The sequence below is a fragment of the Hippichthys cyanospilos genome, chromosome 6 (assembly GCF_059441005.1).
Source record: "Hippichthys cyanospilos isolate Australia breed blue-spotted pipefish chromosome 6, RoL_Hcya_1.0, whole genome shotgun sequence".
In the NCBI taxonomy this organism is placed as follows: Eukaryota; Metazoa; Chordata; class Actinopteri; order Syngnathiformes; family Syngnathidae; genus Hippichthys; species Hippichthys cyanospilos.
The window spans coordinates 6,107,491-6,131,198 of record NC_142374.1 but is presented as its reverse complement, the minus strand read 5'-3'; the positions used below and the strand labels follow the sequence as shown (position 1 = coordinate 6,131,198).

At 39.8% G+C, this 23,708-nt stretch overlaps 1 protein-coding gene across 1 annotated transcript; it reads left to right on the top strand.

Annotated features, from left to right (window-relative positions):
- The first annotated feature begins 1,723 nt into the window (after positions 1 to 1,723).
- rassf8a (Ras association domain family member 8a) lies at positions 1,724 to 22,925 on the top strand. The gene is made up of 6 exons (XM_088418188.1): positions 1,724 to 2,048; positions 11,763 to 11,963; positions 14,087 to 14,874; positions 16,693 to 16,890; positions 18,556 to 18,700; positions 21,254 to 22,925. The coding sequence occupies exons 2-6, from the start codon at positions 11,861 to 11,863 to the stop codon at positions 21,373 to 21,375; spliced, it is 1,356 nt and encodes a 451-aa protein (XP_088274314.1). The 5' UTR covers positions 1,724 to 2,048; positions 11,763 to 11,860; the 3' UTR covers positions 21,376 to 22,925.
- The last annotated feature ends 783 nt before the right edge of the window (positions 22,926 to 23,708 follow it).

Here is a 23,708-nt window from a genome sequence, read left to right as displayed (position 1 = left end):
ATTTACATGTAGTATTATCCTCACTTTTGATGTCAAAAGGTTTTTTCCCCAGTGTTTTTCTTTGCCTGTGGAATATGGTCAAAATGGCTCATGAATGTTTAAGATTGCCCACTCCCAGAATACAATTACTTCTCGCATATAACTTGCAATGTCTTGTAGTTCTGACTTAAATTGAAATAGTTCATGGCAGATCACATATGGGAATCGAGACAAACACTTGCCTTTAATTCAATCAAATATAAACTGCCTCCTGTTTTGCCCAAAAGACCCAATCTCTTGCTACTTCTCGCAAATGACCTGCAACATCTTTGTCATATTCTGAGTCCCTAATGTCTTGTCCTGCCTGCAGATTAGGGGGCAAAACCACCGGCCACACACTTGCAGCCCATTGTCATCAGGGGACTATTTAGGTGCGGCCGAAGCAGAAGGACATTGCCAGATTATTGCCTTGTGCACATCCAATCTCTATGCCTGTTCCAAGTCCCTCACTTCCTAGTACAATATCTCTGTTTTACAGCATACATATTTTAGTTGCTACTTTGCCTGCTCTTGTTCCGCAATCTGCGTTAGTAAATTTTGTTTGTACTTTGAGTTTTATGGCAACGTCCTAAATTTTGTTTGTACTTTGAGTTTTATGGCAACGTCCTACTGCTGGTTCCGCCCCTGATCACAGTCAGTTACATGCGCTTTTGTCATGTCTCTTTGTTTGAATCCCAATTTTGTTCCTGAGTTGTACTTTTGCCTTCTTGAATTGCTACTTTACGCATTGCGTGCATTTTTTGTTAATAAACCTTTTATATCTTCAAAGCTGCATTCATTCCCACCCTGTTTGTTCTGGTCACATTCGTGACACTCTTGTAGTTCTGATTTACAGTGAATTGAAATAGTTCATGGCACATCACATCTCATGGCAATTTAGACAAATACTTGCCAATCAAATATAAACTGCCTCCTGTTGTACCCAATCTCCTGCTTTTTACCATGGGTATGCCCTTTGTCTATTTAACAATGTCTGCCACCGAGTGATGAGCATGGTTATTAACAGAGCTGGACAATACTGTCTTTACATCATTCGGTCATTGATGGATGCCCAACTTTTACGAGGGCATCTGTATTTTCACTGAGTGCTTTAATAGTGTGAAGCCCCGTAAACAGAATAGGAAGGACCGTCTGTACGATTGACAAACGCAAACATGCTTCTATTGTTCCAGTCTATCTATTTGTTTTCAAGATTTGGGGTCATAAAGCACATGCCAAAAATGCCAAAGTGCTCACCGAATGGTGCACACCCGTCAATTACAGGCCAATGTAACAACGGTTTTACCCAGCTGTGATTATTACCTCTTAAAACTGATATGTCCTTCATAATTTTCATAAATTAATCAATGGGCCACTCTAAGTGTGGACACGGACCAAATTTGGCCTGGGGGCATCTATTTGTGCATCCTTTGCGTAATATTGTTATTATTACGTTTACCCTGAATGCATGTTGTCCGGAACAAAATCATCTGATGGTGTTTGTAGTAGGCTATTGAATGCTTATTTCCCATCTCATTTCCCCAAAGGATTCGTGGATATCGTGTCTTCAGGTGAGGTGAGCTCACTTGAAGGTCAGTACATGTGGCTTTTCAGGACGCCACCCCGTGACCAGATGCCCTGGATGCGGGAGTTGTAGCTCAGGGTTGCCTCTCCCTTTAAACGGTCCACAATGCCTTGCGGTGCCCCACTTCCAATGCGATGTGCGCCTGCAGGAGGAGAGAAGAGACAAGTGTGGGGGGAGAGGTGCTTTTTCCCCCCGCTGTTCACTGGCGAGAGAGCAAAACACGAGAACACTTCTGAGTGGACCGACTCAAACTTTGAGATAGGGAGCGCATACGTCCTTGTCGTTTCTGTCGCCGAAACGACCATCGCCTCTTTGTCTCAGGTCGTTCGTGGACGATGGTGAAGGATCTAGTGTGCGCTGTTCTCGGCGCCACGAATGTTTTATCTGCAAACTTCACTAAGCAAAAGGAGTAGTGAGCCGATCGAGTCTTCTTTGCGCCAGAAAGGTAAGCAGTACACGGCGCTAATAATAGTGGAATTTTTTCTACTGCTGTTGTGTTGATATAGGCTTCGAGTAGTTTCTCCTGCCGATTAGCTACCAATCGTGGGAGCTTGTTGAAGCTTTGAAGGAACTATTTTAACTGCAGCACATACTGACAATGCACGTCAAGCGAATACCGTTACTTGCTTGTTTAGTTGGAATGATGAGTGTTTCATGTAGTTTCAACAAACAATCCATTTTTGTGTGCTGCGTGGTTTAGCTGCCAACAACTTTGTTCCACCCCCTTTCCATCCATGCGTACTCACAAGACAATCACTTCATTTCACTCTAAAAGATAAAACAGAGGTAGCGGATTAGATTTGTGGGATCTTTTTGGTCTTGCCATTTGTATAGTAGTTCGCAGCTACACTATGACCTTTGAATTTACTCACTTTGGTGCACTTAATAAAGTAACGGAGGGCCACTTTAAAGATGCCCGTCCATCCTAAGCCATTATTTCCCCGCTGTTTGACGCGTTTGTTAAAATTAGTCTGTGATCTGTTTAAATTTGACTTTTGCTCAATTTGCGGATTTAAAGCATTATTAAAAGGCAAAAGATTTGCCAACTCTCACAAATGAAATTTGATGCCGTTCTGACGTAAGGTTGTGAATCATTAAAGTACCTGCATAATTAGTATTGCAAAAGGCATTTAGCACTAGTTAATTCTTTTTTTGTAAACAACATTTTTTTAGAACCAGAATTCCGCTGTGTTTGGGGACATTTTCTGAAGGATAGCTTTATACATACATGACACAATTACAGATTTAAGCAGCACAGCCCCACACACACAGCCCATCAGTCACTCAGCCTCAGAGTGCAAGAAAAAAAGAAGTGGTACTCTACCAATGTACCAGCCATTGTAATGTTGACATTGACTGGGTGAACAGGCTGTCTCTAATGCCACGTGGCCACTGTCAGGTAATAATGGTGTGGTGAAGCCCCATGAATCATCAATACCTTTAGTCAACTGTGGCCTGACACTTCATTAGGATTCATTCACTCCAAGGTGCCATCAAGCAGGCTTTAAAATGCACTACAATTTAGTTTCCACCTACTTCAAAACAAATGGTAGGGACCCAGTGAAACAGTAGTAGAAATCGAACAGTGTCTGTAATTAACAATATTTTAACATAACTGATATTCATGTTCATGCATGTGATTGAACTGCTTTGTACAAAGAATGAAATGATATTTTAGCCTACAGTGCAAATAGGGCATAAATGAGAAATCAGCTAAATGTTAATGGTTAAAAATATAGATGTTTAAAATTGAACATGAGCATCCTTCTCATTTTCAACCCAAATTATCTTGCAAACCTGAAAAAAGTATAGCAAGGATTATTTAAATGAGAAGAAAAACATTAAAAACAGGACCTTCAAAGACATGCTGGCAAAATAAAGGTTTACAATGCCTGCATTAAACCAGTTTTAGTTGCATAAATGCTCAGCACAAAGAGTATATTTCGACACCGGATGATTTAGCACAAACTACGGAACTGCAACATTAAGGCTGTCCTGGGGCCTCCCGCTGCCCTTCTGGGTCCCTGCTGCCTCTTCAAAGCTGGCCAGCGTGCGATGCATATGGCACCGAAATAAAAACAGCATTATTGCTTGGCCAAATATACCATCCAGATGTTCGAGTCTAAGCCAGCGTTCACATCTTAAGTGGAGGAGACTGCTTTAGGTCTTAATAGTTTTTTAATACCAGCCAACTCTAGAGGCAGGGGGACAATTTGGGTTTACTCTCAAAGACCTAAATTCCAATCGTGGAAGAACATCAAATCTGTAGTTTAATTTCATGCAGAGAAACACAACTATTAGCTCTCATATAGACACTGTCACTGCTTGGAAACTTGCCACTACACAAACGTACCACTTCACCATCTGTGACTGACAGTTACAATATAATTACATGAGGGTAAAAAAAAAAAAAAGTATTTTGCAATTTGAGTATCATCTTGCACAGCTGATAAAATCGAAGAACACTTGCCGTTTAAACACAATCTACTTGCAAAGCCAGTAATTGATGATAATAATTGAACATCAACTCCTTGTCCTCTTGGGCCTTATCCAGAACCATATTTTCAGTACACTTTGTCTGCTTGTGCATGATTTTATTTCATATTATTATAGTAGTTACACAGCATGTATGTAAAGCAACTTATGTTGACACAGTAAATGTAGAAGCTGTATCTGCTCAGACACCACAAGAGCCCAGCGAGCCACCATTATTTTGCTTGTGACAAACTCGTGCACACTCAAGCTTAAAACACATGGTCTTGTGTGTTCCGTTTTCACAGACAACAGTTTCAGTGTTCAGATAAAGAGGCCATCGACTTGTCAGACCCATTTTCAAGCAGTGCACTTCATCGCTCTCCTGTAAAGAAAGAGGAAAAATTAGTCATTTGTTTCATTTAAAACGGAAAAATGAAACAGTTCTTCTTTTGCTCAAAGTTGGGAAACATAATTGAAGGAGTGGGGCACAAACTTTTGATCAGTGCTCCTCGGAGATCACGTAGCAGCATATACCTACCTCCTAACTGGATGAATGACAACAATGTCATTTTAATTTTGGAAAAAAATGTTTTTTTTCTTCGATTGGCTGGCAACCTGTTCAGGGTATTTCGCCTTCTGCCTGAAGACAGCTGAGCAATGCGTCAACATGTTTGCGCCCCTTGTGAAGATAAACAGAATAGATCATGGGTGGATCTTATTCATTTTTTGGAACCAATATACATCATATTATCTTCTCACTGAAAACAAACATTAATTTCAAGTACTGATTTTGTGCATTCAGATATTGTTCCCTGCATATCATTCAAAATTTGCAAAAAAACCAAAAACTAAAACAGGTTGTAGGATACCTTGTGCAAGCACCACTCAGCCATTACTGCCATCTAGTGGTGAATGATAGTATTGCAACTCAAAAGTTTATTGTAGAACGTCACTATTCATGGGGTCTATCGACTGGGCTGGCCTGCGAACCATGAAGGTTCACGGATAATTCGCATCCATTGAAATCCATTGGAAACTTACTGCCATGTTTGTAAGGTCAAAGAATTAAAAATAATGCCATCCATCCATTTTCCATAGCCGCTTATCCTCACTAGGTTCGCAGGCTTGCTGGTGCCTATCGCAACTGTCTTTGGGCAGTAGGCGGGGAGACACCCAGAACTGGTTGCTAGCCAATTGCAGAGCACACAGAGATGAACAACCATATATGTACGCAATCACACGTAAGGACAATTTAGAGTGTCTAATACACCTGCCATGCATGTTTTTTTGGGTGTGTGGGAGGAAGCCGGAGTGCCTGCAGAGAACCCACATGGGCTTGGGGAAAACATGCAAACTCCACACAGGAAAGCCGTAGCAAGCTGGAATTGAACTCGGGACTGAACTATGAGGCGTACGTGATATTCAGTCTTTCACCAAGCCATCTATTGCTAAACCTCCAATGTCAAATTTTATTTCCCACATAAATTGGGCTTTGCCCTGCTAACCACCCCAGGAATTTAGAAAAAAAAGCAATAACAAAATTCATTGGCAACCTTTGATTTGTTTTTTTTCCCCTAAAAATAATGGGGTTTTTTTTGTTGTTGTTGTCTTTTTTTTAAACAATGTGTTTGCACATTTGGTCAGTGGGCTGGCTGCCTGTCACTACCTCCCTACCATAGCTACTGACTGTCACAAAAGAATCAAGATCACAAAGAATGGTTTCCCATGGCATTCTTATCTTTTGGTCATGCGCTGTTGCATTCTCACAGGCTTGGAATGTATGCCCAGGATCTTATCAGCGTTGGCTCTTTAGGATCAAGGCCCATTTTTGGGTTGTGTCTTTGCCATGCACTCCATTGTTTACGCTTCACAGAGGATATTATAATTCTCTGATGGCATACCTGTTGTTGCGAATGTTTCTTATGTTGTGCCAAAAAGAGCCTTGCCTTTAGATGTCGCGATTGTGGTTGTCGGTGACACACAAATGCCAGTCCATATGGATTCCAGTTCAGTTTGATACATTACAGAAGGATGCCAAATAATAGGAACATTTAACCACGTGGAAATAGGAACATAAAAAGTATTGATGTTACGAATGCATTTTTATCCTACAAAATGAATTAATTACGACCTAATCATTATTTCTTGATGAAAAATATGGGCATTTTGACGGACATGCAAATGCAGGCGAGTGGCTATCTAGTGGGTTAGGGTGAGGGTATGAAGTCAGTGTAGTTCTTGGTATGCAGACATACTGACAGTTACTGTAATGACTCCAGCAGACTGGTGAACTTCACTCCAAGTTTCCACCAATCCAAAAGTTTCCTTCATGAGAATTTGCTTTTTTCTGGCAGCTTTTTTAAGCAGTGAAAGAAAGACTTTGTTGGTTGCTCCCAAATAGTCAATCAAATGCAACAGTTTTGCAATATGTTGGATAACCATCTACTTGACGCTACCAATTCTCTTTCAGAGTCCTCTTGGTTGTAGCTTTTGTGCACACACAACTACTATATCCTTTTCCTGCTCTTAATTTCACAAAGGGTCTGTTTCTGATTATAAAATGTAACCCACACTTGCACCACAGGAAGTGAAAATGGACTGAAAGCTTGCACATTCAAACAAGGCTACTAGCATTGAAGAAACAGCTCATTGTTTAAAAGTATCAACGGCAGTATGACGTACTCCGGTGTATCAAAAGCCCTCTATTAACATTCTGATTATCCATAATAACCCTCTCAATGTCAAACAGAACCAAGGCTGTTTTTACCTTTTTTTTTTCCTTTGAGCTTCAGAGGTATTTTTGTGAGCTCAGTATTGTATTTGGTTCACTCGGTGCTTCACAGTCCACCCTCTTTAGTTGATCTTACTCCAGGTTGTGTTTTGTTTAGCTTAGATAATACCGCCATAATAGAGCGGTAGTCTATTCAGCGGAACTCTTTCCATGTCTTTTTGTGATTGCTTCTTTTTCTGTAAATCCCTGAAAGAAGCAGTGCGAGTGTTAAGCTCCTGCACCAAAGTCTCCCTCGGGATTTCTCCTTGGTGTGAGTTACAGCACCATAGTAAGCCACTAGGAAACACCCACACAACCATATGGTAAGTTGTTTACAGCAGAGGCCAGTGAAGCCTTTGTCATGGCCAACTCGACTTGGAGGTTAGCCACGGGCACACACAGCACACACCTTTGTGCTCTTAGGGGAATTCATCTTGAGTCCACAGCACATTTGCTCACATGGGTTTGGTTACGTGTTTGCTGCAGCTATTCATATCAAAGCATTTTAAGTCATCTTCAATCTCAGAAACGATTCTCTGGCTTAGATGAGCTACACAAATCAGTGAGTGGGCATCTCCCCAGACTGTGGCTTTGACAGGCCAGAGGAATGGAGCGTGCAGAGTTGTCGATGGCTCTCTGCCCTGCAAAGCCCTGCTCCAATCGACAGTTTTGTGGGTTATTGTTGTGAATTTAAATCTAATGTATCTATACCTAAGTGTATAGCTAACATTTATGCATGAAAGTGATTAGTTATCTGCTGGTTAAATTTTATTGTTGAAATTTAATTACCATTCATTAAACTGGGCAAACCGTACTCCCTAAACCTGTCTCATTCACTGGGTCCTTATATAGTAACTTTACCCTAGTCTTTCTAATAGTTAACTCTCTTAGGCTCAAATTAAGTTTGGTACGTTTAAAAAAAAAATTCTCAGTAAAAAATGTATCATAAAATATTAATGTGGAGTTAAGTAGGCGATTCTTGTTTCATTGTTGCAAATTGGAAGTGCCTACCTCGAGAGTGTTAAAGGCTCCTTTGCATCATGGCCTTAACGCTTTCATTGCCATGGACGAGATTCCTCGTCATATAAAATACTTGAGTTGTTTGCAAGCGATGAGAATTTGCGTGAACTCTCAGCCCGCGCTCCTCTTAATTTTGAGCACTGTAATGATTAACTGTGACAATTTGATGCCAGCGTTGCTCTTGCTGGCTAAATAGATGTGAGCAGCCTGGCCAAGAAGTACTAGAGCCTTGCAGTTGGGCATGGAGGGGGTGGTGAAAGCCTACCAGACGATGTAGGGCATGGATGTCCAAACTATGGCCCGGGGGCTATTATTGGCACACTGTACAAATTTAAGCGGTCCATGACATATACCTGTACTAAAATTTACATTTTTTATTTGCTTAGTAAAAATTGTAGAGCTTTTTGTTTAAAAAAAAAAAAAAAAATTAGAAAAAAATGTTTAGTCTTACACATTTCCCACATATATATATTTATATATATATATATATATATATATATATATATATATATATATATATATATATATATATATATATATATATATATATATATATATATATATATATATACAGTGGGCCCCCGGGTTACGAACTTAATCCGTTCAGCGGCTACGCTCGTATCTCGAATTGCTCGTATAGCGGGCAATCCAAACCCATGTTAATTCGTGAATGCGTGCAACGCGCGCCGAAGCCTTAGGTAAAAACGACACACTGTATACATATATTAAAATTGAGTGACATAATCTGCTGTACACTTGCATTATATAATAAATACAATGGATGAATAGCTTTTACCTTTAAAACGACGAGACTTGAGCTGGGTGTAAGCAGATGGGGGCAGAATTCAACGCTCAAAGATAACACGACGATAGATATGCTATTGGTCTTACAGTGTTACAGTAACTCTTTCAGTCAGGGTGCAAATCACGCAGATACTAAAACATCATCCTCTTATTTCTTTCTTTACCGCTGCTAGTAATTTTAGAAGCTATGTCTAACAGATAAAGTTTGCAAAGTCTTCACAACATTCCGTTTTTCACTAATTTTCTCTCCTTCCTTACATCCTGTCCCATCAAGCTAGATAAAGGCGTTCGGCCAATAGCATATCGGCATTTCTGTGATTGACGTGTGACGCCGGCCAATAGCATCTCCGTGAGTGAGACCGGGTGACCTTAATCGACCAATAGCATATTCGCATCTCCGTGACTGACTGATAATTATTCGCACTTTTTTTTAAACGGTTGGAATGTATTGACAATTAATTAAAAAAAAAACACACATTTAAACCAATGACAATTCTTTGTCCTGCAATCGGCACATTTAATTTCATGTCAGCTGTTTTTCCCTTTAGCTGTACAAACACTACACTTAAATGGTAATATATTTAGACACCGTGAGTGAGACAGTCAGTGTGACGTTGTAAGACCAATAGCGTTCACGTAACTGCCACAAGTATCTACTGATGATTGATGACGTCGCTACTCTTGATTTTATTGACGCAATTAAACGAGAACATTTTTACATACTCAATGGCCGGCATGTCGAATTGCTCGTAAGGCGAGAGGTTTGTTCGTAAGCGAAGGACAAAAATCTCCCTGATCCACGCTCGTAAGGCGAATTGTTCGTAAATCAGGGTGCTCGTAAGCCGGGGGCCGACTGTATATATATATAAAATTTGAAAAAATGTTTAGTCTTACACATTTCCCACATATATATATATATATATATATATATATATATATATATATATATATATATATATATATATATATATATATATATATATATATATATATAAGACTAAACATTTTTTTCTATTTTTTTTTAAACAAAAAGCTCTACAGTTTTTACTAAGCATATATATATATATATATATATATATATATATATATATATATATATATATATATATATATATATATATATATATATATATGTGGGAAATGTGTAAGACTAAACATTTTTTTTTCTGTCGTGAAGACAGAATTTTTAAGCTTTCAACCTCCAACTTATGAAAATATGAATGATACCCAAGAAACTGCTTTAAAAATGGCCAGCTAATGAAACAATGCTTTTGCTATGGTAAGAAAGAACCCTTTGCAGTATTTTATTTAATTAAAAAAAAAAAAGAATGGCTAGATGACACTCCTGACCAGCGCTCCTCTTAATATTAAACCAATTGAGCACTGTAGTGATTAAATGTGACCATTTGACAGCAGTGTTGCTCCCGCTGGTTAGAAATACGTAAACAGCCTGATGGAGAACAAGAGTAGTGGAGGTCTGTGTAGTTCGGCGGAGGGGGGTGGGGAAGGGACGTGGGGTGTTTGAAAGGTGAATAAGAGAAAACAAGTTAGAAGAGGCTAACCCAAGCAATCAAAATCTTCTTGAAATCAAAAGCTTTAAATCCGGCAAAGTATGCCTTGTGGTTTAAGATTAAGAACGCAAGTGCTGTGCTCCATTTCATCAATTAAACATAATCATAACATTTTCAAACAATCAATAATTTGGTTAATTACTTCCCTATAAAAAGGTATTCTCTTTATTTTAACAATGCTCCAAGTTTATTGTATTGTCTGAGTTCCAGAAGCAACCTTGCACTTGGCCTATGGCTGTCTGGCTGAAGGACTCCTGAGAAAAATCAGAGTACTGTGGTTAGGCCAGTATGTGATTGTGAAGGGGGTGGAGGAATTGTCGAAAGGGTAGGTGAACAAAGAGACTGTTTGAGACATTGGTATAGCTTTATGGAGCAATGCCTTTCATTTTGTCTGAGTACAGCGCCCTTGAAGGGGAGGCCTTCATGCTAGATGAATGTTTCATGTGTCACAATTTGTTGGATAATGACCTTCATGTAACATAACACATGCTTTATAGCGTGTTATTCACCACTTGTTAGTGTTCAGAGATTTCTGAGGATTAGTCAGAGGTGGTTAGTGCCGCAAAAATTACACTCATGTAGGAGGGGTGTTGCACGAGCATAATATGACTCAAGTAAAAGTATAAAGTATCTCCAAAAAGGGCAAGTAAATTCCGATGTTCTTTTAAATCAACATGATTATTAATAGACCAAAATATAGAATGGGAATATGAAATGTATCTGTTGGTATGATAGAACATGTGGCAGAAGTCTTTGACAAACCAAAACAAAAAAACAAAACAATGTTCAAACAACAAATTACAAAAATGAGTTCTCTAAAAGTATCGGCAGCTCAGTGTAAAGGAGTCAAAATTCAGTCAGTATTTCTTGTTAACAGAAAAATACTGAGTTGTATTAAAACTGCTCTGAAAATCGCAATTGATCCCAAAATGTGTTTTATGTAAGTAAATTTATTATAGTAAACCTAGCGACTCCCTACTTTTCTTTGATTCAAAAGTACAAACATTAAAACTTGTGCATGTTCTAATGAGCAGAGCAGATTAAGGAGCTCAAAGAACAGTGGCATCAAAAACACGCATTTGTCATTTCCTTGTATTGTGATCCCCTCTGGCGCTACCTTCCTGTTTTGCAACAAAACATTTTCATGCTGCTTCATTTTCTGTTATGTCACAGACATAATTTTCCTTCTCTGTCATCATGGCTTCCTATTTCTCTGCACAAAAGCAGCATCGGGGCCCGTGAATGCCTATTGCTACTATTTCCTCGCTTCTCTGTAGACGCAACATACCTATTAAGTGCAAAGCAAGAGCGTTACGGCCAGATGGTCTAGGCATGACTAATAAAGGACAGAACCGAACTCAGTATTTTCACAGTGAGGAACTGTGCGGTAAAGTAAATAACCTGATGATTAACACTTACAAATAACAGTGCTTTGAGTTCATCATTAAGGTAAGCGATCCTTGGGCACATCCTCACATCCACACTCTGTTTCCTGTTTCCTCTCATGTTTCCTCCCCAGGAACAGCCAGAAGGGCTTCATCTGCCCTTGCGCATCTGATGTCCTTAAGAATGTTGGGGCCAACGCATCATAGAAAGCCTTGTCACTTTTGACCCATAATGGAGCTCAAGGTCTGGGTGGATGGAGTTCAAAGGGTCGTCTGTGGGGTAACTGAAGCGACCACCTGCCAGGAAGTGGTGATTGCACTGGCTCAGGCAATAGGTAAGACAAACTGTGTGAAAACCGAGCCGGCAAAAGATGAGTAATATACATTGTCATAGCACGTGACCAAACAGACGAACCATGAAAGATGATGCGCACGACAATGTGGATGATGTGTAAGGCATGTCTTGCAATGATGCTGCGTGACACAATGTCAGGTGATGTAAAATGGTCGAGTCTAAAATGCCTTCAGTGGCCTTACCAGTCGATCACATAGTATAGTTCTGTTCAACTGTAAATGTGCAATTTACTTCCCAGATTTATGTCTCAAATAAAAGATAATTCATTTACATAAGTTTACATTTACATACGTTTTGTTGCTACTCGCTGTCAGTAAAATGACATCACATGTGCTCAATGTTGCGGGAATGACCATTCCTGGCTCAGCTCAATGCCAGATGATGTAAAATGGCCGAGTCTAAGGAGCCTTCAGTGGCCTTACCAGTTGATTACATATAGTCTAGCTTGGTTCAACTGTAAATGTGCAATTTACTTCCAAGCTATATTTCTCAAATAAAAGAGAATTGATTTACATAAATTTACATTTACATACGTTTTGTTGCTACTTGCTGTCATTAAAATGACATTACCGTATTTTCTGCACTATAAGGCGCACCGGATTATAAGGGGCACCCTCAATTAATGACATATTTTATAACTTTTTACATATATAAGGCGCATCCTCAATTAATGAAATAATTTAAAACTTTTTCAATCTCAATATAGTAATACTCAAAGTAATAACAATAATAACTCATATAACAACTCTAAATTCTCAATAGCATAATAACTCAATGTCAATATGACCAACCTTGTTCAACTGTAAACACTCAAAAGAAACAGGTAAATCTTACTTTATCAGTTTATTCCCCATCTACGAATCCCAATCTCAATATTGATCCATATATAAGGCGCACCTGATTATAAGGCGAACCATCATAACTTTTTTAAGAAGAACTACTTTGACCTTAATACTGCAAACAACTCGTGGCAAGTACCATGTAGGAGAGGGATGAGGAGTGTGATGAAAAATTGCTTGAAATAATTTCGATCATTTAAATCTACTGGGATTTTCTACCTCTGTTATAGAGTAGTTGTTTGTATGCTGTCACCTATAGTATGGGAGAATATTGTCTGACCGCGGGGTAAAGCCGCACCGAGTATAAAGTGCTGCAAAACGCGTGCCGGCGCATCAAGCATAAACCAAGCTAGACTTTTGCTGCAGGCTTCTTTTCACTGTAGTGAATTTCAGTTCAAGGCAAATACAGAAACAATTTTTTTTTTTCACACTGAGGAGTATTTTTGCACGTGCAGATTTCGTTGTAGAGGAGTTTGACTGTACCTCCATCCAAGCAATCAGAAAGTTAAATAAAATAGAAACGCAGAATGGGGAATGGGTATCACAAAACAGATATTGCAGAAGTTGTACTCTGTGCCCTTGCATATATGCTTCAAGAAGAGAAGAGGTATAATCATTGTTGATTGGTTGCAGCCACGCTCGCCCTCAGCGTTTTTGTAAATTGCGTTTTGCTGAATGACATGTCGGCACTGGACAATCTTTAATATTGTTTTGTTGCCCAAGGCCAATTCCTATGAAATAAACAGCTTTCCTTCCGTATGATATGGAAGGTATCGTGAATGTACCGAAAGGAACATTGTAAAACAGTCATCGACCCATTTATTTCTCATCTAATACTTTTTAAGAAAAACAACACCTATTAGTCGATCTGCCTCCACACGATGCTCCTGCTGCGATTCAATGGGTCATCATGGCTTTATTGGCCATTTCTTCCAAACAGCAACCCCCCTATCCCATATGGCTCTGTGAGAAATACAAGTGCTTGAGCAGACTGTATTGACATCACTTCCCACAAATACAGGGTTGGAGGAGGGAAAGTATGACTCATCGGTTTCTTCACTGCCAAGCTGACAAAGCGGAGCCCCCTCCTCTGCCTTTTCCTATTCTTTAACCAATGCTTTATGACGTGGTGTTGAGCAGTGCAATTTTCCACCCTATGATTTGTTCATGTGATGATCAAAATTCGAAAGCTCAAGCTCATTTTTCTATTGTGCTTCTTGTGGATGCAAATCTTTCAAGCAGCTCTCTATTGTGTATTTTGCAGGTCGGACTGGAAGATACAGTCTGGTAGAAAAATGGCGAGACACGGAACGTCATCTAGCCCCTCATGAGAGTCCAGTTGCCTCTCTTAATACATGGGGTCAATACGCAGGTGATGTCCAGTTGATATTGCTTCGCACAGGCCCGTCCCTGACTGAAAGGCCCCCTTCAGAAGGGCCCCCTCTGAGAGGGCCCGAACGGGGCTTTCACCGGCAGAGCCTTCCCCCACTCGCCAAGCTTCACCATCCCAGTGATCGCTCCGTCTGTCGCCATGAGCCTCGGCGAAAATCCCTTACATTTACAGGACCGCCCAGAGGTCTTAGGGAGATACTGAGTGGTGGGCGGACAAGTGAACCTGAAGCCAGAAGGAGACTTCAGCTAGGTGGGACTCACCATCATGCAGGAGCAGCCACTGGGAGTGCATCTCATGGCCTTTGGGCCTGTCGCATGGAGGACCTTGTTCGACTGGTGGGGATTCAGAGAGAAACTCTCAGTGTGCTAGAGAAGAAACTGGAGGTTTATGAAGTTGAGCTCAAAGCCTGGGCTGATGCCCGAGCAGGGCGAGCTACAGTCTGCGGCGGGGATTCAGGTGGCGGTCTGATTGAGGAGATTTCCAGACTGGAGAAGCATCTGAGGAAGACTGAGGTGGAGATGGAGGAAGAGGAGTTTTGGACCACTGAGCTGCAGATTGAGCTGGAGAGTGAAAGGCAGCTGGAGGAGAGGCTCGAAGAGCTGCGTGGTCGTCTGCAGGGCTGCGAAAGGGAGATTGAAGAGAAACTGGCAATGGTGCAGGTGTGTTCCCTATTTTTTCGCTGTTAAAACCCAGAAATCCCCACGAAAAGTGAATTCTTTGAAACACGTTCTGCCCCCAATGGACATTGTACATACAGGGTGACCCAAAAAAATTGCAATTTTTTAATAATACAATCAAACCAAGAGTGATAAAAAAATAATAAGAAAAATATTTGCTTTTTTTTTTTTTGACATTTCAAACTAACAAATTAAACGCTGCGGGCTCCGTAAGACGTACAACATCAATGTTCTGTGTAGTATGAGCACTTCTTGGTCGTCCTCTTGTTTTTTTCTTTAGGGAAGTTGCTGTCTCTTCAAAGTTATCAATCCAACCTTTTATCGCATTTTTTATTTTATTTTTATTGCATGTTATTGGGTGTTTTGATGGAGCAGGACCATTACACCCTAAGTTGTTAAAACTGTCGGAACTCCTCTGTGCATCTGTCAAACTATCACCGTTTTTATAAAACATTTTTATGGCTAACGCACGCTGTTGTCCATTCCGCTGATTCATGGCTACTAAAATGGCAAAGTATTTGCTCATTCCAGATTATTGTCCCGCAGTGTTGCCACTTGCTCATGTCTAGCAATATGGAATTAAAAAAATCCTGTTTTTTTTTTTTTTGTGTCTCCCTGTACATAAATAAAGGGCATGAAATATATTTGGTAAAACCTTTCAATTTTAAATTCTATGACTCTCACGCTCTCTCATATGATGCATGCACATGTGTGAAAACTCTAGAAGCACTTACTTATGACTAGTCATCTGCTGCAGGCTCTGAATAGGGTTGCCGGCGGGCTAGGAAGATCGTAATGGGGAGTTGTTGCAGCCATTTCTTCATTTAGGCCAGGAGATCTTTATATTATGCAGTAGCCCCGTCCTCACGGTTCCTGAACTCGACGGCTCTGAGCATGTTAATGACAATCTCTCGAGCCCTTTGTTGCAGGCTAGCGGCCGGGCCAGCCTCTCAGCATAATCCACGGCAAGAGTGTAGCCTGCATTGTGTAAGCTTAGGCCACAGTATTTTTTCTAGTCCGAGTTCAGCGTCTGTTGCTTCAACTCATTCGGAGTAATTTGATTGTTGGTCGGGCACTTGACAATATCATATCCACGCCAATATTCCTTCATTGTAAAGTCTTACTCGCTTCCCATCGAGGAAACACGGAGATGAAGTCCCTCTATTATCGAGTGGCTATAGAGTGCCTTAAAGGCACAAATGACGCTTTGATCGAACTCGACTTTCACCTCGTATTGCAAGCCCATAGCATGTCTTTCTGTGCAGTCCATCAAGAGGATTGTCTTAAAAATCAAAGATGTTTTGTGGATTTTCATCCTTAATGTAATGCACTTGATTCAGTCACGCTATAATGGTGTGCTACAGACACATAGCTTCCTGCTTTTTTGAACATGTCGGTGGATTTTAAAAAATAAGCATGCATGGTCAGCACCACCCTCTTGTTTTTTTGTTCACCAGATGAATTAGAAGAATTGTGACATTCAGGAGCAATTTCAAGGGCCTCACAAGCAAACAAATCTAACATGAGATTTTGCAAGGCAAAGTGTTTTGCAGTGCAAGACAAACAACAAGGGTTCCTTCGCTAAGAATACAAAGTACACGGCAGGCTTGTAGGTTGCACATACAAGCAATTGGCCAATCAGCTTGGGTGGATCAGGGTTGATGGAATGAGCCATTCTAAAAGGCAGCTCACCCGCAAAATGAGAAAAGGACACGATATTCATGTTATTCCTTTTTTTTTTCTTAAAATGCAAAGCACTGAAGTTGCTGTCTTGTAATGCTTTGTTTCTGGTCTTATCAGGGTGTAGAAAGTGGTTTGGAGGAAATGCGTCTGCAAAGAGAGCGTCAGGAGACTGAGTGGCTCAATGAAGCAGAGGTTCGAGCGCAGGTGCTCCGAGTCAAAGCAGAACTCAAAGCACAAGAGAGACATGCTGTCCAGATGGAGAGCAGCTGCAGAGCTGTGGACAGATCACTGGCACAAAGTAGCAAGAAGCTACAGGTAAAGCAAATATATGAATGTCATTGCCCCATTGAATATTATGTGTATACCAAAGTAAGCTGTAAGCCAAAGTAAGCTTTCAAGGTGACAAACAGCAGTGGAATGAATTAATTTACAATTTAATTAAATTACTTTTTCATAAGGCTTAAGTAGTAAGTCTGTCATGCATGCGCTTATAGGATATCGTGACGTCATAGGCAGTGGGCATGCAAAGCATGTTTCCGAAAGTACCTGGCGATGTTGAAATAGCTGTCATAGTGGAGCCAGAATATTTTAAATCAGTCTTTCTGCGTTAAATTTAAAGAGTAAATTAAAGATGGGAAGAGTGAGGGTTTTTTGTTTTTGTCATGCCATTTTGTGCAGTGCCAGCAACATCTCTGTCGCTTTCTCTAAGCGGGCAGCTCCAAGCCTGCTTGCCCTCACTGAGAAAGAGTGAGAAAATATACAAATCTCCCATTATTGAGTTGCCTTTGCCTCTTCTCCTATTGTTGGGTTTTTTTTTGGCCTCCTTCGTCTTTTTTAGCGTATTGTCTACACGTAGCCGGTGTTCTTGCAACCTGGCAATAAATGTCTCCGTTTTGCCCTATTCGCTATACGTGGCTAGGCTTTTTTTTGTTCTTCTAAACCGAATGTTTCAAAACCTCCGGCCAAAGTGGAGATTTGCCCAACCCTCCGGTTTCGTGGTTGCGTGTAACCATCTTAAACCGGAGATTTGTGTCATCGTGCTACTCGTTTTTTTTCCTGCCTAAGACGCAGATACTGGTGACACCAGAGGCAGAAGTTCTTTCTGATTGGGCACATCAGAAGCGGAGGTTCTTTCTGATTGGACAGAATTTGGCGACACCATTGCCGCCTAGCGACTTGGCATGCTTGTAAGCGAATGAAACCGCACTGTGCTGGTTTCTTATAGATGCAATTTCTTGAAATAAACAACAACGAGGTAGATACTATGCGGGTATAAATAAGCCATTTACATGTAGACGAGGCCTAATGGTATTTTCATTCATTTCTGTGACGAAAGATGATTTGAGTGTTTCGTTACCAACAAGGCAGTTTTATTTATATAGTGCCTCTTTATACAAAAAGTAACTTGAGTGTAATAAAAGGACAAGTTAAACTTGAGTCTCAAGGCACCACTACCTACTATATGACATTGATGCCAAACGAAATTTCAGATGACGTGTATGAAGCTCCAAGGTGAAGACAAAAAAAAAAATGGAATACCTCTTAATCCCTGCTTTAAATAAACAGGTATTCAGATGTACATGTAAATATCCACCTTAGCAGACTTCTTGGACAGTTACATGCTTCTACAGTTCCTTTCACTTCGACTATGATTGAGCCTTGGAAAATAGCAATATGTTTTGAAGAGCTTGCCAGCCCAGACCTCAAAGTGAACCAACACACTGCTCGTTTAGAAAATTAGCACAATCCTATGAGGACGGGTTTAGCCCGAATGGGGTCGCTTCATGCTTTAAACTTGAAAGACAGAAAATGTAAATTCACTCTCACAGCCAAAATGCCATTCTGTAATTTTCCACCACAGGAAAAGAAAATACTCAATAGGGATATCTAGCCTATTTTTCATGTTTCATTAGTCCAATAAAATAGTTGTTTTCCCCCTCCATTCCTTGATAATCATGATATTTTACTGTTTCTTTAAAGGATATGCAGCATGAGCTGGAGCAGCTAACCAAGGAGCTGAGGCAGGTTAACCTGCAGCAGTTCATCAAGCAGACTGGCACCAAGGTCACAGTGCTGCCGGCTGAACCTGCAGAGGACGATACCACAAACAGCAATCGTGTTATAGGTAATGTCCTTCTCTCATTTAATTGGTATATGGTTATGTATTGGTAAATATACTAATCTGTGCTCTGTACAGGATTTGAACATGTGATCAGCCCCTGCATTGAATAATAAGAGCTGTTCGCATTATATAACAACTGCCATTATTAAGTTAAATGTCAGAGAGAACAGACCTTGTGTAAATGACATGTTGGCAGTAATTTAAGACTCACTTATGTTTGACCCTTTTGAATGAGTCTGACCTGAGACATGCATTACAGTGTCATCAAATGTGAGAGTATGTGGTGCCTCACTAGAAATAGTGCTCTGTGGGAGCAGTATACACAGCACTTATGGTTTTCATGCCGACAGCTAGAGGAACTGACTTCAAGCCCTTCATTTACCCTCGTGAGCCTCCTTCACACATGTCCTCTATCACACATTCAGCTCTTTCTGTCGAAGGCTGGGAAGGCTCATCTCACCACAGCGTTTAAAAAAGTATCATTCTGTATATATTTCCAAAATGTATTAGAGTTAAAAGCATCCATACATTATCTACTAATTATCCTGTTCAGGGTCACAGGAAAGCCAGAAGGTATCTCGCCTGACCTATGGGTCCACACTCAACTGATCTACACAAACACAGGACTGACACACAAGCACTCGGCTTGTTTTGACCCCATTTTTTCCAACTTGCTCCACATCAGAGACATAACAGTGGTCTAAAATACTACCAGACTGTGGTTTACATAACACCTTAGCCTCTTTGAAACAATTGTCGCTGTTGCTCTGATGTCACTACACAACGAAACCCCCAAATCGGGCTTTGTTTTTGATGTGTGATATAAAAGGAAAAGCATACAAACAAAGCACTAGGAGGCTAAAATATCGCATAGATTGTCAAAACGACTTTCATTATGTTGCTGCTTGCAAACGGGAGGTTGAGAGGTACACCCTACAGGTGTGAAATTTAGCTTTCATCATGCATTTCCACTGATTTTTGTAATAATCCTTTCAATGTCAACTTGCAAACGGGGTGCAATAGAAATTTTTGCATTGACACCCCAAAACCACCGGGTGGTGATAGTGCCCAATTTATGACCTTTCCAAGCAGTTCAATGACTTCGATGATTGTCTTAGTCTGGAGTCCCATAATGCACAAGTGTTCACAAGAAATAATACTCCAAATATGGCAAAATAAATATTCCTATTTCAATGTCGTATATATAAATAAACAGTGTAGTTACTTTTGCTATTATCGCAGTTTTACCATTTTGTACATAAAGGGAGTATATGTATGGATAGGGCTGATGCTACTGAACAATTTGAGGGGTTGAAAGTAAATATGTATTTAAATATGACGATGTTATGACCCTTTCGAAGTCAGCCCAAGTCGGGCTGGGAATGGGTATGGGAATAGTGGAGGTGAGACTTGTCACAGTACAAATATTTATTGTTACCTAGCAATTGCAGGTTTTGCTTGTGTGAATATTTCTCGTGTTATTTGCCCTTTACTGTACAATCACTATATTTGCCTTGTCTTTTTTTTTTTTTATTTTTATAAGGCCAGGCTAGTGAAAAATCCCCGGACACCCAGGGGTTAACGAAGCTAGTCACAAATGATGGCTTCGGCAAATTCTGTCTGAAAGACACGGGTGACTAAATCCTGTTTGGCCGCTGGGGCACCAATTTGCTACTAGCTGCTGTAAAACCAGATCTATGGCCGCTCCATTCTATGTAGAGGCTTTACTGAGTCTATGGCCTGGTGTACACAAATGTATCTTCATTTGTTTTGTTTTTTTAAAGCAATGCGAAAACTCATGAGAAATTAACAAAAATGAAGTATTAAAAAAAATAAACAAAGGAAATGAAATGAAATCAATGAAATGGGATAAAAACAATATTGAAAATTCCGAAACTATTTCAACCCTGTTTGGCATGGGGCAAACTCAATTGTCTCCGTGTGCACTTATTGTGCTGCACCACTGTTTTTTGACAGACAGTAACCAATACTCATCCCTAAAAGAAGTTTATGCCTTGCTGCCTTTCTTTTTACTTAACGTCCCGGTAATGGGATTCATTCATAAAAGTCTATTACAGACACGTGTCTAGAACATAAAGACATAGATTATAAAACATAAGACTTAAATGATAAAATCCTCTTCATATGTCAACGCTGCCTCCCAGTGGTGCAGAAGGTTATCGTTTCCTGTGCTTTTCGTTCAAGCGGTTGATCATTTTGATTTGGCATGCTCTTGAGTTGAGTTTGCATGTTCTCCGCTCGCCCAAATTCTAAAAACATGTGTTTCATTAATAAAAGACGTTAATAAAATATTACATTAATAAATCATTACAATAATAAAATAAGTTGTCCATCAGTGCAAATGTAAGTATGAATAGTTGTTTTTCTTAAGCGCACTTAGGTAGTTAGGCTGGAGAATATTTCAGGCTGTACCCAGCTCACCTCAGAATATGGATAAATGGCTTTGGATTGCAAAGAAATTGAAATGGAGCAAACTTTCTTATGCCCCAAATCATTTCCCCTGTTTTATATTCATTATATGTTTCCATTTTTCAGATTTGGTTCCACTAACTGGCTCCCTGAAGCGCCCAGTGTCCTTGCAACCATTGTCCAGCCATTTACGGATCTTAAAAAGTCCTCTCAGCTCCAGCCTAAACCCAGAGGGCATCTATGTTTGAGGCCCCACTGCACACCTGTGCTGCCTGGCTCATTTGGATCATTTCGCACAATGGATCATTTCTCTTCGGAGCCTTTTCAATTGAATATCATTGGAGAGGATACCTCAGTAACACAAATTGTATAGTGTTGTCTAAGAAGGCAACCATTTGCTAAGGAACAATGCTAAATGTTAACGTGAATGATTTCTTGGCACACAAAAAAGGACTTGTGTTAGGCATGCACTTACAACTATTTTTAGACATGGATCAGACTGCCATGGGCATCTTTTAAAACTAACCACGTACAGTAATGTCATTTTAATCACTCTTGTAGCTGCTATGTACTGGTTTCTTGTTGGTACTATGAATCCAAACAATGGCCTTTTTAGTATGAATGTCAATCAATGAGTCAGATCCTTCTAGTAATTATGCAATGAACACATTTACTCTGCCTGATGTTTTACTGACTTAAATTATGAAGGATATAAAAACACTTATAATTACGTTTACTGGAGTTGACTTGCTAAAACTATGCATTAATGGGTTCCTTTCTATAAATTTACTGTATTTCCTCCTTAAGAATGTATTTTTTTTCTTCAACCGGTCAATTGGTACATTTCCTCTATGATACATGCATTGCCCTAATTTCTGCAGTAATATGTGCTTCATCAAATCAAATTTTCTCTAAAAACATGTATTCTTTTTATTTTGTTTTGTACTGTATGTTTCTGAAACCTTTTGGTATGTTTTCTGCTTTGCGGCCAAAGATGAACAGCTCTGAGCGCATGATTGTGATGTTTTTATAGCCATATACATGCAGAGCACCAACCGTACAGTCAGTGAATCACTTGTGGCATGCTAAAGCTCTTTAATGTACAATATGTGTTAATAATAGATGGAGCTGTTAATTACAGTAAAGTGCCTTAATGTATTCGGTGGGCAATGGATGAAGATGGACATGAAGCTATAGTGGCAATACTGAAGATATAAGTCTGCAGTTTCGATAGAGTAATGCACTGACAGCATGGCAATGAGTAAAGTTGTTTCTGCCGATAGTTTATATAGAATGTTTGGGAATGTATGCGACTGCACATTTTGTCCTCATTGTCGCTGTGTTGTCACCATTTCTTATAAAATATTCAGTATTAAGATTCAACACCACAAAACATAGCAATCCATATTCTTTATTTAGAAAGTTCATTATGTCGATGCAGTCTTAGCTGTTGCCACTTTTGTACAAATCCCATAAGTACCATCACCGATGTATAACTTACATTTATTTTCAAATGACACATCTATTTTTAAATTTCTTTTTATATAAAAATGTCAACCTATAAACAAGAGTGGATTTTCACTTTTAAGGATTCTGTGCGTATACGTGTGATGAGATGTATTTGTGATCACGGTTTACAATGCTCTTAAGATTTGCAAGATGTCAAATGTACCTACATATTTTTTTTCCACCTTGACAGATATATGGTTCTAATTGTTGATGAGATGACTGACAATGGCATGATTCAATAAAATCGTCTGACAGACGTTTTAAAAAGAAATACGCGTGCTGTAAATTTAAAGTGTGTAAAATGCTTTGGCCAGTAGATGGGGATATTTACTCAAACGTGAAAACTTTGGGTATATGGCGCTGCTGACTAAAACGTGCAAAACGATGCTGTCGCCCACAAACTATTTTAAGTCACATTCTGATCAATGTAATGTTTGTTTGTTTGTTTTGGGAAAAAAAAGTATACTGTTGGTCGATACGCATCTATTGGTGTTACTTTTTGTAAAATAAGCGCTGAAATGTGATTTTGCTGATGCAACGACAAACGCTCCATTTTTCGTGTCACCAGAAATGTGGTGATTTTGGAGATATTGTACGAGGATTCTGCCTGACCTTTTTATGTATGTCGCGGGCACAGGGGGCGAAGCGAGATACATCCTGAGCTGGTAGCTAGCCATTCGCAGGGCACACAGACGAACAACCATCCATTTTCACAAACATACGTATAGGGACAATTTATAGAATTCAGTATACATGCAAGGACAATTTATAGCATTTAGTATACATACAAGGACAATTTATAGTTTTCAATATAAATGCAAATTATGTTCCAGTAAACCATGCATGGACCCCCGCTTGACCCCTTGTTTTTCATCTGAGGTATTCTTCTCATCCTATCACATGACTTGAGTTCAAAGCCTGAGCTTATTGTACATTGCTCAGGCATGACCTGTCATCTTGACTGGAGTTGTTTTGACTACATTCCATTTCATCCACACAACTTGTCTTTCGAGGTCTGAAGAACACGTGGGCCGACGTGTAAGGTTAAACTTTGAAACTAAGTCTCATGTCC